The sequence below is a fragment of the Anabrus simplex genome, chromosome 2 (assembly GCF_040414725.1).
Source record: "Anabrus simplex isolate iqAnaSimp1 chromosome 2, ASM4041472v1, whole genome shotgun sequence".
Taxonomy (NCBI): domain Eukaryota; kingdom Metazoa; phylum Arthropoda; class Insecta; order Orthoptera; family Tettigoniidae; genus Anabrus; species Anabrus simplex.
In genome coordinates this window covers 480,429,773-480,449,067 of record NC_090266.1, presented here as the reverse complement: position 1 = coordinate 480,449,067, position 19,295 = coordinate 480,429,773, and the positions used below count along the sequence as shown (strand labels likewise).

The window sequence follows — 19,295 nt, the reverse complement described above, 5'->3', positions numbered from 1 at the left end:
TTGACAGTGATGTTATGCATTTTTGATTTCGCGTGTTTTATTTAATTTTTGATAGGCAGTGATCACGCTTATTTTGAGATTTTCTTTCCTGTTCTTTTCATTTCCATTTGGGATACTTTTGTCACTTTTTTTTTTTTAAAGTAGTGAGACTGAAGGTATGTGAATGTTGTTTGTGATTACATGATTTTAATAATATAGGTGTAGTTAGGTCATTTAAAAAAAAAATTTATTTCTTTGGGAGCACTGTTGCTTCTCCAGTGCAGGGTATATTTTGAAAATACTAATTATAGTGTTAGGTTAGTAAGACCACGGATTATTCATTAGTCAGAATCAAATTAAATATTTATGCTCAAAGGCATCGTAACCACTAAGATTTTGGACCCCACTACAATTTAATTAGGGAGATGAACCGACCTTTATCAAGAAGTTATGTGAAAATTGCCGCAAATTAAGTAAATAAGATGGAACCTGCCTCCATCGACAATGATATCATGCAATTTTGCGTTATTCTCAGTTCAAATGCAGACAACGGCAAGCAAGCTAAAATTAATGTTGTAAAAGGGTCGAGTTCATTGAATAAAAATAAAACTGAGGCACTTGGCCTAATTTATTTATTTTAGGTGTCCAGACTGTCACAGCTAATAATGAGTAAATTGAGAAAATAACTGTGTGTTCATAAACAAATGTTTGATGTGGTAAATTTTTCTTGTTCAGCCACCAGTTATTCATGTGGTGGCAAAGTTATACAGGTAGTAATGAGATACCGTGTTCATGGAATTTCTTAATTGTTATCCATGTTTATTTTACAGAACTGTGGTTTTACAGTTGGGTAGCTGTCAAATTAACAAGTATTTTGGAATTAAAAAAAAGAAAACTTAGGATACCCACAAATGAAATCAGTGTAATCAATCAATTAATTAATAATTTATGCAAGTCAAGTTTATTTAAAATGACAGTTTAAATGTAAGACAAGAGGTGTTATTCATGAATGCTGAATCTTGGTTGATCTCTGGTTTGTTGTTGTGTCATGGACAGTGAAGACACGAGTTTGATGGTGATGATCATTTATTTAAATTTTGTTGACCTTAAGTCAGATTCACTAAAGCAGATATTTGATATTTTTGTTGAGAAGACTCGGATTGTTTTATTTCCAATAATTTTATTTCATTTTATTTTAACTTCACTTCATTTAAATTTTCATTTCATTACTTATTTTGCAGATTTGTTAATAAATTATTTTACTTATTTCAATTTAATTCAGTCTTGTGAGTACAGTTATTTGGTAGTTAGCTGAGCCCCATCTTTCACTCCCTCAACCCTGATCATGGGTGGCCCGACAACCCTGAGGAAGATGAAACACCCAAGAAGATAAGAGTCCATGTGAGCGTTAGGTATTATTTGATGTCTTTATTTACAGGAGCAGCCGGCGCAACAATCAAGCAAGAAGAATACCGCAACGCCTGCCTTCAAAAGGGCACAATATATATAAGAAAACATAAAGGTCCACCTTTACTGCCTTGAATTCCCCTCTTAATTATTACAGGGTCAGATAAAGCTTCACCTACTCTAATTCTCTGAGATCTATTTTCTAGAAATATAGCAACCCATTCAGTCACTCTTTTGTCTAGTCCAATTGCACTCATTTTTGCCAGTAGTCTCCCATGATCCACCCTATCAAATGCTTTAGACAGGTCAATCGCGATACAGTCCATCTGACCTCCAGAATTCATGATATCTGCTATATCTTGCTGGAATCCTACAAGTTGAGTTTCAGTGGAATAACCTTTCCTAAAACCGAACTGCCTTCTATCGAACCAGTTATTAATTTCACAAACATGTCGTATATAATCAGAAAGAATGCCTTCCCAAAGCTTACATACAACGCATGTCAAACTTACTGGCCTGTAATTTTCAGCTTTATGTCTATCACCCTTTCCTTTATACACACGGGCTACAATAGCAACTCTCCATTCATCTGGTATAGCTCCTCTGACCAAACAATAATCAAATAAGTACCTCAGATATGGTACTATATCCCAACCCATTGTCTTTAGTATATCCCCAGAAATCTAATCAACTCCAGCCGCTTTTCTAGTTTTCAACTTTTGTATATTATTGTAAAGGTCATTGTTATCATATGTAAATTTTAATACTTCATTGGCCTTAGTCTCCTCTATCTCGACATTTTCCTTGTAACCAATAATCTTTACATACTGCTGACTGAATACTTCTGCCTTTTGAAGATCCTCACATACACACTCCCCTTGTTCATTAATTATTCCTGGAATGTCCTTTTTGGAACCCGTTTCTGCCTTAAAATACCTATACATACCCTTCCATTTGATCACTAAAATTTGTATGACTGCCAATTATGTTTGCCATCATGTTATCCTTAGCTGCCTTCTTTGCTAGATTCAATTTTCTAGTAAGTTCCTTCAATTTCTCCTTACTTCCACAGCCATTTCTAACTCTATTTCTTTCCAGTCTGCACCACCTTCTTAGTCTCTTTATTTCTCTATTATAATAAGGTGGGTCTTTACCATTCCTTACCTCCCTTAAAGGTACAAACCTGTTTTTGCATTCCTCAACAATTTCTTTAAACCCATTCCAGAGTCTGTTTACCTTTTAATTTACCGTTTTCCACTGATCATAGTTACTTTTTAGAAACTGCCTCATGCCTGCTTTATCAGCCACATGGTACTGCCTAATAGTCCTACTTTTAAGACCTTCCCTTCTATCACATTTATTTATGACTACGACAAAAACAGCTTCATGATCACTAATACCATCTATTACTTCAGTTTCCCTATAGAGCTCATCTGGTTTTATCAGCACAACATCCAGGATATTTTTCCCTCTGGTTGGTTCCATCACTTTCTGAATCAGCTGTCCTTCCCATATTAACTTATTTGCCATTTGTTGGTCATGCTTCCTGTTGTTCGCATTTCCTTCCCAATTGACATCTGGTAAATTCAGATCTCCCCCTACAATCACATTTCTTTCGATGTCTTTTTCCACATAGCCGACTATCCTATCAAATAATTCCGAATCCGCGTCAGTGCTACCCTCTCCCGGTCTGTACACTCCAAATATATCAAGTTGCCTATTATCTTCAAAAATGAGCCTTACACCTAGAATTTCATGTGTCTCATCTTTAACTTTTTCGTAGCTTACAAATTCTTCTTTCACCAGAATGAATAATCCCCCTCCCACCCTTCCTATCCTATCTCTACGATACACACTCCAGTGCCGTGAGAAAATTTCTGCATCCATTATATCATTTCTCAGCCATGATTCAACTCCTATTATAATATTTGGTAAATATATATCTACTAAATTACTTAAATCTATTCCTTTCTTTACAATACTTCTACAGTTCAACACTAACAATTTTATGTCATCCCTCTTGATTTCCAGTTCCCTGTTCCCTTATCACCGCTCCCTAGGCCACCCTGTTTTTCTGAATGTACCTCCCTATTACCCTTCCAAACAAATTTCCTAACTTATATGTACCACTGCGGTTTAAGTGAAGGCCATCAGAGCGCAGATCCCTATCTCCTACCCACCCATTAGGATCTAGAAATTTCACTCCCAGTTTCCCACATACCCACTCCATAATCTCATTTAAATCCCCAATCACCCTCCAGTCAGTATCCCTCCTACAGAGTATTCCACTAATAACAATCTCCGCTTTCTTAAACTTCACCCATGCTGCATTTACCAGACCCCACAGATCTCCAACTATGTTGGTACTTATATCAGCTTGCCGTATGTTGTTGGTACCAACGTGAAACACTACCACCTTCTCCTTCCCCTCCTCCCTGTCTTCTACTTTCCTCAACATCCGCCTCAACCTAATTCCTGAATAACATTCTACCCTGGTTCCCTTGCCTCCACACACTTTCCCCACGTGTCTAACGATGGAATCCCCCATGACCAGAGTCTCAACCCTACCCACCTCATTTGATCCCCTCCCCTCCTGGTCAGCCATATCTTTCCTGATAGCTACAGAAGCTACTTCCCTCTCCCTTTTCTCCTTCCCATGACCCAGTTCCACCTGTCTTTTCCTATCCTCTACTCTACATTTCCCTTTCCTACCTTTTCCCTTCCTCCTACTTCCACACATCTCAGCAACAGTTCCCTGTCCCTCATCTTCCCTCTGTTGTTCTACCTGGAGTGACTCGTACTGATTTCGCAAAGACACCTGTCCTGAATTCTGATCCTGAATAGAGCCCTTAGCCTGCAATCTCCTTCCCCTTAGAACATTAGACCACCTGTCTTCTACAACTCCCCCCTTTCCTTACCCTCCCTCTTGTACACCTACTGTAACCTGTACATTGTTTGAGGGAGTCCTAACTTCCTTCCTGTCTTCTGTGAGAATCCTAATTATCTCCCTCGAACTCTCCAACTCACCCCTCATACACCTCAATGCCTCGCCACACCCACAGTTCGTACACTCACGCTCCTTAGCCATTCTTATGGAAAAAATGAAAATAAAAATAAAATAACTTATTTGCAAAAAATAAAAGAACGGAGGTATATATTGTCTGGGATAGTACTCAAAGATCACACAACAATACGGTAATTAATATACGACTACACTACAATACTACTTAGTCGTACTCTATTTTTTATCCTACAACCCCTAACAGGACAAAAACTGATGTTAATTACTGAATATCGAAAGTAATACACAAGAACTACATAATTCCAAACTGCAATTAAGCCTATCCTAATTACAACAACAGAATTTTAGTAAGAGTTTCTACGGATACCTCTACTACACCAGTACTACACAAATATTTTACAATAATAAAATAAGCACACTAAATTCTAAATTACTCGTATATTACTGTACAGTACACTACAGTAATTTTTAAACTACTTTCAGACGTATCCTAATTACGAAACCGGTACCGTATGTCACTACTAAGCACAAACAGAAATGAAATTTGCAAGAACTACTGTACTCAAAGATTACCAACAAAGTTAAATGCTTAGACAAATTATATTAGTACTGCGATCTAATAGATACACACGAAAGATAACACACGAATATAGCAGGCAAGATACGGCACTATCTAAATGTAGGCTACCGTATCTATACTACAGTGTATCTACACTACAATTTTCAGCTGATGTGTGGTTATATGAACTTTTACCGCTGGTGGATTAGTATTATTTTCCCTACTACGCGGGGCAGAGAATAAAAGTGTCCAATGCTGAGAATAAGAGGTTGCCTACTATAATTTCTGTCAAAACCACGCCGGGGGCTTGAAGTGCAATATTATTGGGATATAGGAATTTGATTATTAACTTTTACTCGATGAATAAACGAAGGTGGAAAGTACCAAGTATGCAGGGAACTAAGACTACAAATTATCGGAATAATGAATCAGCTGACTTTGTATTTATTTACACTACTATTGTGTGCTTGTAGCAACAATCGTCAACAATCCAAGAAACTGTTAAGTACCGTAATTATCCAGTGAAATTACCGTGAATTCTTTTTAACTTCTCTTTAAATCGACGTTTACAGGCTTATCGTGTTATTCAATGCAACAAACTATCACCTTCGCGACAGTTTGAACGGATATCTGTACGAAATATCGGAAAAGTAGCGGCGGAAATTACAATGAGTTACAACTCCTTATGATAATCTGCCTTTGTAAGCATAATAACAATGAACCTACAGATATTTAAAAATATTGTTTTAAAAGTTAATATTAACACCTAAAGAAATTCCTAAGCCTAAATTCGAAACAAAGTACACCTACCTAGCCTACTTAGAAGACGTAATCTACTGAACACCGAATGAATTACTTGTTATAAAATTCAAATAAATAACACTACTCCCAATTTCTACCAACAAGCACTAAACACCAATATACAAATAGCACTAAATGGAACACACACACACACAAAATTTAAATAATTTCAATAGGTTTTTACTACTTTTTCACTACAATAATGCAAGAGCTTTCTCAACAGCCAACCGTTCACAAGCGCATCCAACAAATCAAAAACTCCAAAAAAGGTTTGCCATGGTAGGGATTTGAACACAGACCTCCGAACTGATAGGATCACACCATAGCAAGTATGCTACGGTGACAATGAACAAAACCTATGTGTTTGATGCTGATTTCTTGGCATCAGTAGAAGCTAGGCGATCGGTAATTTACGGTAATATTCGTTCAGCAGGCAGACATGGACTTGGACTCACACTGCAATGCAAGCCTTCTTTGCTTGGTTCTCTTTAAGTGTGTCTAAGGCCACGTGCAGATTTAGCAACACCACCTTGCAAAATTCATTTGAATTTGTCTGTGAAGTGATCTGATGGGCTAACTTCAGCAGCTGATAAAATGACAATGCTGCGAGATATCATTTTTTTTTTAAATTTATCAGGATGACCAACACTCTAATGCTCATATATTCAGTTCATGTTTTGTATGCCCAATTGAAAATATCATTCCTCTAAAAAGAGATATATTAATAACATATTTTCAGACTTGTTAATATTCCACACTTATTAATTCACTCTATCATTAACCTTTAGAATACCAGAGAGCGCAAAAGCGTTCCTCAGCGAGCGAGCAAAAATTGCCGGGAACGCAATAGCACTCCTTACGCAGGCAGTTTTGTATTTACTTGTAGTTCTTAGTTTCCGGACATATAGCAGCACAATGCAGGTGATCTAGACTCTTCGGAACCTGCAGTTTCTAAATCTACCACAACTATCGTGCCAATCGCTTTATTTACAGAGATATGATTTTTTCAAAGCGACCTATATTCTGTACACCGTAAAAGTTTGAGAGTAGGAAAATGGCCTCTGCCACGCGCGATGTGTTAGAGAACGATGATGATTTAGCTGAATATATTAACAGAGTCAGTGCCAATGACGACTATATTGAGTCTGATGAAGATGTAGCTATATCAGGGTCATGTAATAATGATGTTGGTGTGTTATATCAGAGACAGGAAGTGAGTGTAGCTATGACATTCCACAGTAAAATAAACCTCGTGGTATTGTCATTAGTGAAGGTGACAGTGATGCTGATATCGAAAGTGATGGAAATGAAGACAGTGTAGGCTGTGATGTAGGCAGTAAAGACAACAATGCCTATATGCACATTACAGTGTTCAGTGAAGTTTCAGTTGGAAATGACACCTGGTTCGAGCCCTCCCCGCTGTATCTCGAGACACCCGGTCATAAAATATTTAAATTAGAAACTTTAGTGCCTAGGTTATTGAAATTTTGCATATAGTGAACCAAGAGCATGTATCTGCAGACAATAATATTTTTCAGTGCATACTTTTAATTTTGATTTGTGTTTCTTTATCTCAATTTTGACTTTTCAATTTTCATTTTGATAATTGTTAAACTATTCATTTTTTATATGTTATAGCATTAATATAACATAGCTTGTGAATTTAAAAACATGTCAAGAACCGCCTTTTCTATGATAAGTAAAAGTGTCCGAGTCATATCTTCAATAATAAGAAAGTTATAATGATTTTACTGAAACATGCAATTCCTTAAAAATAAGCCTGGTATTCTTTGCATACACCACCTATAAGAGACTGGTACTAAACGGGTTAAGCGAAGTATCCACTATGTATTTCTGCCAAAATACTGTGTCCTTCAACTTTATAAATGGGTTTGTTAGTGTTGAAATTCTATATACAAAGTATTAATTTATACATAACTCTCAAGTTTTTGGCACTTGCTTAGGCTCCACACACTACCACCACTTGAAAGATAGAAGCCTAATAATCAGCCTATTCTATCCTACATTGCCTGTTTGAACAGACAAGAGGATTGCTTCAGTAAGCATGGATCCAAAATCACACATCATATCATTCGGAGCCTTTTATGTACACAACTAAAGCCCATCACTATATTCTTGAAACAACTTACATCTCCAATAGGGAATACCAGTAAATAACGTTCCACCACCAACATAACTCTAAAAAGGCAGTTGATTATAAAAAGTATCCTGAACAGGAATGTTCTGCAAAAATCTTTATTCGTTGTTCTATATGGTGAAATATCTATGCCAGGAAATTTTGACACTTTGAAGATTGATGAAACCAACGAGAGAAGTATTTACGTTTGAATATTTAGAGTTTCATGTAAATCTGTACAAAAGCTCAAATATGGTTGCTGAAAACGCCTGTAGGGTTCCTTTCGACACAAAATTACGCATTTGATCAAAGAAGCACAAGATGTAGTTGTGGTCAATAACATTATTCTAAGTTTGGTTGCAACATTGATGATGGTATGTGCAGTGATGTGGCTGTCAAATATGCTCACTGTTACGCTGCAATGTGTGTCGGAATGCTTCCCTAAAATGCCCCAGTTTCTCCTTGATATTGATTGAAGATGAACAGAGACATATCCATATCAACACTAACAATTGAGTGTACACTAGGCGAGTATTCACCCTGTATGTATTGCACTTGTAGTGATAATATAATTCATTTCTATTAGGGTGTTCTCTGGTCATTATCAATGTTGTGACCAAACATCATAAAATAACATTACTAACTGCCACTACTTGAAGTTACTTGTTTGATCAACTGCACAATTTTACAAAGAGAAGAACCTACAATCAATTTCAGTGATCATATTTAAGCTCTCCTAAAAATGTTCATGCAATCTGGAGCATTTGAACACAAATACTTCCTTTCTATGCCAAAAGTTTCACAAAAATATTTGAAAATGAAAAACTGAGTACTGACAAATTTTGAGTGCTTACCTTGAAATACTCTTGAGCCAGCTCTTCCATTTCATCTTTGTTCAGACAGTCTATTTCATCTTGATACATATGAACAATTGTAGCACCTCCATTGGCGTATGTTTCAATACGAATGAATCTTCCATATTTCAGGTGCTCCAGTCCAGGTTGAAAGTAAGGCATTGGTCGAGGCAAAGAGTAGTGTTTTGTTTGGAAATCCACTTTTGGTCCTACACACAAAGATGTTGAATCAGGTGACTCGTGAATTTTGATATACTTATCAACAGTTTTATCTCGCCTACACTGAACACCAATACTAGCTCTCTTAATTTTAGAACGCTTGTAACATCTCGAACAATAGTGCTTTCTATCGGAAGAGGAGGAACTACGCGATCGGTCCTTTCTGCCACAGACCTTGCTGTCTGCACTCCCTCTCTTACCTTTCTCAGTGTGATCAGAACGAGAATCATTCCTCACAGATCTCTTTTGTTTTTCACTAGAACCATCCTGGGCAGTTCTGCTATGACTGTGAACATCCCTATTAGAAGATACACTTACAGGTTGAACTACACTTTCCACAGATTTTAATACAATGTTTTCCTGATTATTCACATTTTCAATCCACTTATTATCAGCATGTTTCTGATGAACAGATTCACAGGAATTAACATGATTCAAAGATTCATCCACAAAGTCATTTCTTTGATTTACAGTAGAATGAATGAAGCCTGATTCTGGAACCAATTCAGGGTTAATGGAACATGAAGAAAAATCAGCAAAGGGGGCTGATTCATTCAAGGTACAGCTCTGATTTGAAAAAAATTCACCTTCTGATGTTATAACTACACTTGTATCAGGTTGTACTTCTGTTACAGTATCACCTTTAAACCCCAAGTTTTCTGGATTATTTGTTCTTTTCTCAGAAGTATTCCCACCAGATTTTGGCAAATTAACACTACTTACACTATCAACATTACTAGGAGAATCTGGACTTTCATTGTTGAGCACTTCATGAACATTAGGCACAGAATTGGCTAAACCAGCAGATTTAATAAATAATACACTATCAGAAGAGACAAGACATTCATTATTTATAGTTTCAGCATCACCATCACACGAGTCAGTCAAGATTCGAACATTCGGCACAACACAAGTTCTTCCAGAGTCAGGAGTGGTACACCTATTCCCTTCCACAGAAGGAACTATTTTATTAATTTCACTGGAACTTAATGCAGAACTTTGGGCTTCACCTGTATTGTCACAAGGATGAGGGATAGAACTTTTAACATCAACAGGACTATTATCTTGACAAGAGGATGAGAGTAACGAATCTTTACTATTGTTCTCAGGTACATAATCACACTTAATTTCATCAGTGCTTTTCATCAGACTGACTGACTGTGAACTTCTGTCAGAAGGCAGAGGAGGAGTATAGGTTCCATATTCAACTGTAGTTGACACAGTCAAATTACTAAAACTAACCACTGCACTTTCTGAGGAAGTCTGTTTAATTTGAGGCAATGCTTTTAATTTTAACTTAACCTTTGCAACTTTCTTAGGCTGAGCCTCAACTTTAATACAATTTCCACCTTCAGTCTTTCCAGTCACTTCACATGAAGTACACACAGATTCAATATTATCAACGGGAGAATATGGCTGCTCATCCATTAGAGGTGTACCAGGACTCCCAACACTCTGATCATTCTCATCTCGCGAGGAAGGAGACAGTAGTGCAGGGTCACTTGAATAATGAGAGATGGTGTTCGATACATCATTCTGACTAGCTTTAACTCTTGAAGATACATCAGTGGTAGAACAACACAATAATGATTTACTTTCTTTACTTGATCTCATTTCAGGATCAACAACAACAGAACGAGAACAACTACTTTTATCTAGTTCAACTTTAACGGGAATGTTATCACAATTATTAACCGATAACACAGAAGAAACTACTGAAACCCTAGCCTGACTTTTACTTTCTGAAATTTCACAGCGATTAGCATTATTCCTAACACTTTTCACACATGTTTCACTAGCATCAGACGTACTGGCATTCCTATTCAACAAGACAGGAATTTTGTTTCTATTCAAAGAACATGATTTTGTAATTTTCCCCTCTACTAACGACACTACAGGTGATTCGTCTGTTGTCCTTTCACACTGATCTTCACTACACACATCCATTTCATCACCATCAGTCTTGATCAGATCATCAGAAAGAACAAGTTTATGGTGTTCACCATTAGAACTTCCTTGAGCCTGATCACAAAGAGAGCTTATTGCAGTAGGGCCACTGTGAGAACTTAGTCTAGGGTAATCACTAAGGAAACTGGTATCATCTGTATCATACAACTCTCTTCCATCTGAAGGGGTTCTGGATCCTGCACTGTAATTAGAATACGTTACGTACTCTGATACATTGTGGTGTTCTTCGTTAACTGTTATTTTAAGGCTTGATTCTTGGGTGGATTGAACAACTGAAATTGCTCCTCCTGGCTCCAATGGCTCTGCGGTGTATGTTAAATAAGATGAGTAAGCTGGTTCCTAAAACAAACATAAAACATAAAACAGTAAAAAAAGAAGACTGTCCTGGGAAGATCTAGGAAAGTAAAACAATGAAATATGTAGAACAAAATAATGTTAAAATACATTTATTATTCACAATCACATCATCATCATGATTTCCCATCACAAAATGTAGCAAGAATGGGAGAAATATGGTTCCTCTCAATAATTACTAAATATGATGTCTATTCATATCAAACCTAAAACAAGAAAAAATATTTAAATCAAATATTGAAATTATTTCAGGAACATACATAAACACAAATGCACATTAGTGAGAGAAGAGAGCAACAGAAAGGACTGAGAAGGACCTAATTATACAAAGGTACCAAAAGGCAAGAACAAACCTTACAGTTTACACACTGATGTTTATGAGTGGATGGTTCCTCTCCTCATCAGTCCCAGGTCTTCAACATACATTTTTTTCTCAATTCCAAACAAATTTCATTGTACATCAAATTTCTTTTAGAAGGGAGAGGGAAGCATTCCCATTCAATGAAAGGGAAATTCTAAGGAGTTTTGATCCGAGAAAAGTAGACAATAGGCCAGGAAACTTGGCACAAATACGGGAGTTTAAAAGGAACAAACAGGTTAATGTTGTATACAAGGAACTTGGTATACAGTAACACAACATAAAGTTTATTGCTTCAATAGTTTTATACAGTATTTACAAGAAATATAATGAAACTTGTCTTGAAGCTTGATTGATTGCACGCAGTTAATGCTGTTATTAAATGCTAGATTGAAAGTCTGTGACACAAATATATATTTACAAAGAGAGAGTCCTATATACACATTCTAACCTACCTTGAGGAAATAGTCTATTCCACTGGGAAATGTCCTTGGATAGTTGAAAACTATCTGCTGTGGGATAACAAGTGTAACTTGTAGGGAGAGTCGCGTTAGTAGAATGCTAGTATTGGACTTAGACTTGCAACGAACTTGCATCCATATCTTAATTCGCAGAATGCTAAGATAGTCGTCGGAGCACTGGTGAGGACTTGGGAGTGTAGCAGAATGCTTGACTCGGGGTTCGACGTGGCTACGGGAATCAGGGAAGATGAGGCAATGTCCGGAGGTGAGACGTCACGACCATCGATCAGTCCACCTGTTCAGGACACATTTTTAAGAGGAATGCCTCCGTGTTTGACTTGCAGTGTGGTCTGGTCATTGGACACTGGGGTAGTCCTCGGTAAGGCGCTGGCTGACGTCACAGACGAGCATGCCAGGCGCAGTGCAGTCCTCTCGTAGGCTCTAGAAACATCGGTGATGCGGCGGGTTGCGGAGCTTGTAGGCGCGGAGCTGAGCGTGGAGGACACACACACAACAACACAACAGTTAACACAAGTGAAAATTAAAAATACTACAACTACAGAATGTAAAAAGGTGATAGAACAGTTCAATATTAGCTTGTAACACATAATTCAAAATCCCTCTACAGGTTAGATATAGAATTAAAACTGATATAATTCTAAATGTAACAAAAACATCTCCGCCTGCCAAACACACTGCAATTACAATATAAATTATAACACTATAACCATACCTGTAAAAATACACACTATTATGCAAAGAATGACATGTTTCGTTCTACAAGAACATCCTCAGATTCTATCAGATCACTTAAAACATGCTTATATATGTACAGATATGTACAGTATTGTTTACATTGCATAACTTGTCAATGATAGAGAGTTTAGTGATAACATGAATCAGTAATGACAAAAATAAATTTACAAGTATTACATACATTCACACATTATCATTATAGACTGTTATGCCTTTCAGCGGTCAGTCTGCAAGCCTCTGAGAATATACTAAACGTCGCCACAATCCTCTATTTGCAACTAGTATTGTGGCCTCATTTAGTTCTATACCTCTTATCTTTAAATCGTTAGAAACCGAGTCTAAATATCGTCGTCTTGGTCTCCCTCTACTTCTCTTACCCTCAATAGCAGAGTCCATTATTCTCCTAGGTAACCTATCCTCCTCCATTCGCCTCACATTACCCCACCACCGAAGCCGGTTTATGCGTACAGCTTCATCCATCGAGTTCATTCCTAAATTAGCCCTTATCTCATCATTCCGAGTACCCTCCTGCCATTGTTCCCACATGTTTGTACCAGCAATCATTCTTGCTACTTTCATGTCTGTTACTTCTAACTTATGAATAAGATATCCTGAGTCCACCCAGCTTTCGCTACGGTAAAGCAAAGTTGGTCTGAAAACAGACTGATGTAAAGATAGTTTCGTCTGGGAGCTGACTTCTTTCTTACAGAATACTGCTGATCGCAACTGCGAGCTCACTGCATTAGCTCTACTACACCTTGATTCAATCTCACAATACTATATTACCATCCTGGGAAAACACACAACCTAAATACTTGAAATTATCAACCTGTTCTAGCTTTGTATCACCAATCTGACATTCAATTCTGTTGAATTTCTTACCTACTGATATCAATTTAGTCTTCGAGAGGCTAATTTTCATACCATACTCACTGCACCTATTTTCAAGTTCCAAGATATTAGACTGCAGGCTTTCGGCACAGTCTGCCATTAAGACCAAGTCGTCAGCATAGGCCAAACTGCTTACTACATTTCCACCTACTGAATCCCTCACTGCCATTTTATACCTTTCAGCAGATGATCCATGTAAACTATGCACAGCAAAGGTGAAAGATTACAGTCTTGTCTAACTCCTGTAAGTACCCTGAACCAAGAACTCATTCTACCATCAATTCTCACTGAAGCCCAATTGTCAACATAAATGCCTTTGAGTGATTTTAATAATCTACCTTTAATTCCATAGTCCCCCAGTATAGTGAACATCTTTTCCCTCGGTATCCTGTCATATGCTTTCTCTAGATCTACGAAACATAAACACAACTGCCTATTCCTCTCTTAGCATTTTTCAATTACCTGCCGCATACTGAAAATCTGATCCTGACAGCCTCTCTGTGGTCTGAAACCACACTGGTTTTCATCCAACTTCCCCTCAACAACTGACCGCATCCTCCCTTCCAAGATGACAGTGAATACTTTGCCTGGTATAATAATCAATGAGATACCTCGATAGTTGTTGCAATCCTTCCCGTTCCCTTGCTTATAGATAGGTGCAATTACTGCTTTTTTCCAATCTGAAGGTACCTTACCAACACTCCACGCTAATTTTACTACTCTATGAAGCCATTTCATCCCTGCCTTCCCACTATGCTTCACCATTTCAGGTCTAATTTCATCTATTTCTGCTGCCTTATGACAATGGAGTTTATTTACCATCATTTCCACTTCCCCAAGCATAATTTCACCAACACCATTTTCCTCCTCCCCATGAGCTTGGCTGTTTGCAACACCACCATGATGATTCCCTTTTACATTGAGAAGATGTTCAAAATATTCCCTCAACCTCTCCAGTGATTCCCTGGGATCTATTATGAGTTCACCTGAATTACTCAAAACACTGTTCATTTCCTTTTTCCCTCCCTTCCTAAGATTCTTTATTACTGTCCAGAAAGGTTTCCCTGCTGCTTGACCTAGCCTTTCCAGGTTATTACCAAAATCTTCCCATGACTTCTTTTTGGATTCAACAACTATTTGTTTCGCTCGGTTTCTTTCATCTACGTACAAATCCCTGTCTGCCTCGGCCCTTGTTTGGAGCCATTTCTGATAAGCCTTCTTTTTACGTTTACAGAATGCTCTCACTTCATCATTCCACCAAGATGTTCGCCTTTTCCCATCTTGACACACAGTTTTCCTAGGCATTCCCTTGCTTTTTCTACTACAGCATCCCTACATATAATACACACATAAAATTTTGTTGGAAGACTCCATATTTACAACAACAACAAAAATAATGAAAATCGTGGGAAAACGAAAGCGAGAACTAAGCTACCATTTGTAGATAGTCGGATGAACAATGTACATGTATGAAGATAAATACCCTTCACTGTCTCTATATCAATTCGACTTACCGATTCTCATAATCGGCAGTTATCACATCACACAGATACTGTACCTTGTACTACTGTGTTCACATATTTTAACACTTGTTGTAAAGATATATACACACATCTGTCGATCCTCAACATAAATTTATGGAAAGTCTGAGATAGCTTTCACCAACATATAATGCTAGGCCGCCACAAGTGCTACCATACTTAATGCGCAAGCACTCTCCACAATCAGCCACTTTCCACGAACATAACAAGACTATGCTCCACGAACGTTTGAAGTCCAGTCCATTGCAGCCGTGTCACTCCAGTACCGTGTATCAGCACCACTTCCTTCCCGTACAGTGCGTCAGTTGTAGTTGTAGTTATCTTCCTTCTCGTTCCTTTACAATCACCTCTACAATCACCCTTACAATGTCCCAGGTTGCCGCCGTATGATCAACCTTTATAGACATAAACATCCCCCTCCTCTCAGATGATACGTCTGGATTGGTGCTTGCCAGCCAATCATGAGTGAACCTCTTGTCAAGACATTGCTCCCAAGAGATAAACAAACTCTGGGGTATATTCCATGAGTCACCAGACTTTCCTAATACAACAACAAGCTCATCTCATCAGGCTGGGATATATACATGACTCATGAATTTCCTGACACAAGTACATCACAACAAACACTGGGGTAGCCATATGACTCATTCAAATTACCAGAGTTATTAAAGCAATGTTTTCCCACTCGTGCAAAACAAATTACTCATACCTACATATGTGGATATCTTCCAGCTTATAAATATAAATGGCAAAATATACAAATGAAATACTGATAATAATAATAATAATAATAATAATAATAATAATAATAATAATAATAATAAATCGAATACTGACAATAATATCTCTAAATTCTACATATAATTCGGGGGTGTGATATATGTACTATCACATAACATACATACATTATCATTAAAGACTATTATGCCTTTCAGCGTTCAGTCTGCAAGCCTCCGAGAATTTACTAAACGTCGCCACAATCCTCGATTTGCAACTAGTGCTGTGGCCTCATTTAGTTCTATACCTTTTATCTTCAAATCATTAGAAAATGAGTCAAACTATCGGAGTCTTTGACTCCCTCTACTTCTCTTAGCCTCCGTACTAGAGACCATTATTCTCATAGGAAAACTACCCTCCTTCGTTCGCCTCACATGAACCCACAACCGAAGATGGTTTATGCGTACAGCTTCATCCATCGAGTTCATCCCTAAATTAGCCTTTATCTCCTCATTCCGAGTACGCTCCTGCCATTGTTTCCACCTGTTTGTACCAGCAACCATTCTCGGAACTTTCATGTCTGTTACTTCCAATTTATAAATAAGATATCCTGAATCCACCCAGCTTTCGCTCCCGTAAAGCAAAGTTGGTCTTATAACAGACCGATGTAAAGATAGTTTCGTCCGGGAGCTGACTTCCTTCTTACAGAATACTGCTGATTGCAACTGCGAGCACATTGCATTAGCTTTACAGCACCTTGATTCAATCTCACTATATTACCATCCTGCAAGAACATACATTGAATACTTGAAATTATCTACCTGTTCCAGCACTGTATCACCAATATGCCATTCAATTCTCTTGGATTTCTTACCTACTGACATCAATTTAGTCTTCAAAAGGCTAATTTTCAAACTATACTCATTGCACCCATTTTCAAGCTCCAAGATATTAGACTGCAGGCTTTCGGTACAATCTGCCATAAAGACCAAGTCGTCAGAATAGGCCAGATTGCTTACTACATTGCCACCTAACTGAATTAGTGATGGGATATTCGATTCATTTTACTGAATCGATTCATTTGATTCCGTTCACGTTACTGAATCAATACAGTGATCCGATTCACGGCTTATTGGTCACCGCTCCTACTGCATCTGCGTAGTATGTGCTGGTAAGACAACAGCAACAGCATTCAGTGCTCGCAGCTGCCATCTGGTCTTCATACAATGAACTCCTTTCCTAGAAAAAATGCTAGTTACTCTAATACATCGAAGGTTTCCGGCGACGCAGGGTGGGAAAGGTTAGGATTAGGAAGGTAGCAGCCATGACCTGAATTAAGGTACAGTCCCAGCATTTCCTGGTGTGAAAATGGGGAAACTACGGAAAAACCATCTTAACGGCTGCCGACGGTGGGATTCGAACCCACCATGCCCCGAATGCAAGCGCATAGCCACGCGATATTAACCGCACGACAACTTGCTCAGTCATTTTTAAAAAAATATTTTTCTATCAGCTGAGGATTTTTTTAAGTCATATTTTGTATAGGCTACCCGAGATGTACAGTAGCCCGCTGGTTTTCTGATTCAACATACTGTTATTGCGTCTGTCCACATATGACTGAAGTCTTGTGCAACGATGTGACATGAACTGAGAGAATACTGAGCCGTTCTTCCCAATATAAAACGGGTACTTTTGAGTGGTCATGAGCATGACTCATAGTCATAGGGCAGGCTAGAGTCGAGTTTAATTGTCAAATGTCAACTAAGTTATAATACTAAGATTCATTAAACTAATAAATAGTATAACCTAATAGCCTACCTACTTACTAGCTACTTCAGAATTATGTTTTGACTACCTTTTTTAAAATGCAAATAAATCCAGCTATTATTTAAACCTCCCTGTAAGAAGAGGACAGTGAATGCAAATGGGTATTATTTTCAAATGAGCTGAGCTCGAGAGTCTATTATAGCATACGATTCTTTTAGTGTAGCATGGCTCACTGTATGTCTCGCTGCAGTGAGCCGATAAGGAGCCGTGCGTATCTTGTGTCTCACTGAGCCGCGCTCGTTCACGATTCTTTCAATGTGCCATGATTCACTGTCTCGCTGCAGCGGAAGCTCGGCTCCCCGTCAACGTCCAGTGAGTGCGCCACTCAGCACTGTCCGCTGGGAGTAAGCTGAATCGTGTGCCGTGAGCTTGCCGTTCCTGTGAATCGATTCATTCGGACACTTGAATGAATCGATACACTGCTTCGAATCATACATTCAGTAGCCAACACTAAACTGAATCCCTCCCTGCCACTTTATACCTTTGAGCAGATGATCCATGTAAACGACGACCAACAAATGTGAAAAATTACAGCCTTGCCTAACCCCTGTAAAGTACCCTGAATCAAGAACTCATTCTACCATCAATTCTCACTGCAGCTCAATTGTCAACATAAATGCCTTTGATTGATTTTAATAATCTACCCTTCATCCTGTATGGTGAACATCTTTTCCCTCGGTACCCTGTCATGCTTTCTCTAGACCTACGAAACAAACACAACTGTCTATTCCTCTCATAGCATTTTTCAATTACCTAGCACATACAGAAAATCTCACGCTGACAGCCCCTCTGTGGTCTGAAATTACACTGGTTTCCATCCAACTTCCTCTCAACCACTCTTCGCACCCTCCCTTCCAAGATGCCAGTGAATACTTTGCCTGGTACACTAATCGATGAGATACCTCGATAGTTGTTGCAATCCTTCCTGTTCCCTAGCTTATAGATTGGTGCAATTACTGCTCTTGTCCAATCTGAAGGTACCATACCAACACTCCATGCTAATCTTACTACTCTATGAAGCAATTCCATCCCTGCATTCCCACTATACTTCACCATTTCAGGTCTAATTTCATCTATCCCTACTACTTTGTAAAAGTGGAGTTTATTTACCATTGTTTCCACATCCTTAAGTGTAATTTCTCCAACATCATTTTCCTCCTTGCCATGAGCTTGGCTGTCACAACACTACCAGGACGATTTCCTTTTACGTTGAAAAGATGTTCAAAATATTTCCTCCACAACTCCAGTGATTCCCTGGGATCTATTATGAATTCACCTGAACTACCCAAAACACTGTTAATTTCCTTTTTTTCTCCCTTCCTAATATTCTTCATTACTTTCCAGAAAGGTTTCCGTGATGCTTGACCTAGCCTTTCTAGGTTATTACAAAAATCTTCCCATGACAACTACTTGTTTCGCTCTGTTTCTTTCATCTACATACAAT

The 19,295-nt window shown here is 38.1% G+C and overlaps 1 protein-coding gene across 1 annotated transcript in view; it reads right to left on the bottom strand.

The window, feature by feature from the left end:
• The window catches only part of LOC136862892 (uncharacterized), a 330,052-nt gene that overhangs the window by 246,784 nt on the left and 63,973 nt on the right, over positions 1–19,295 (bottom strand). Inside the window, exon 3 of the mRNA XM_067139172.2 lies at positions 8,760–11,285. Coding sequence (XP_066995273.2) covers positions 8,760–11,285 — 2,526 coding nt within the window. The remainder of the gene's footprint in view (positions 1–8,759; positions 11,286–19,295) is intronic.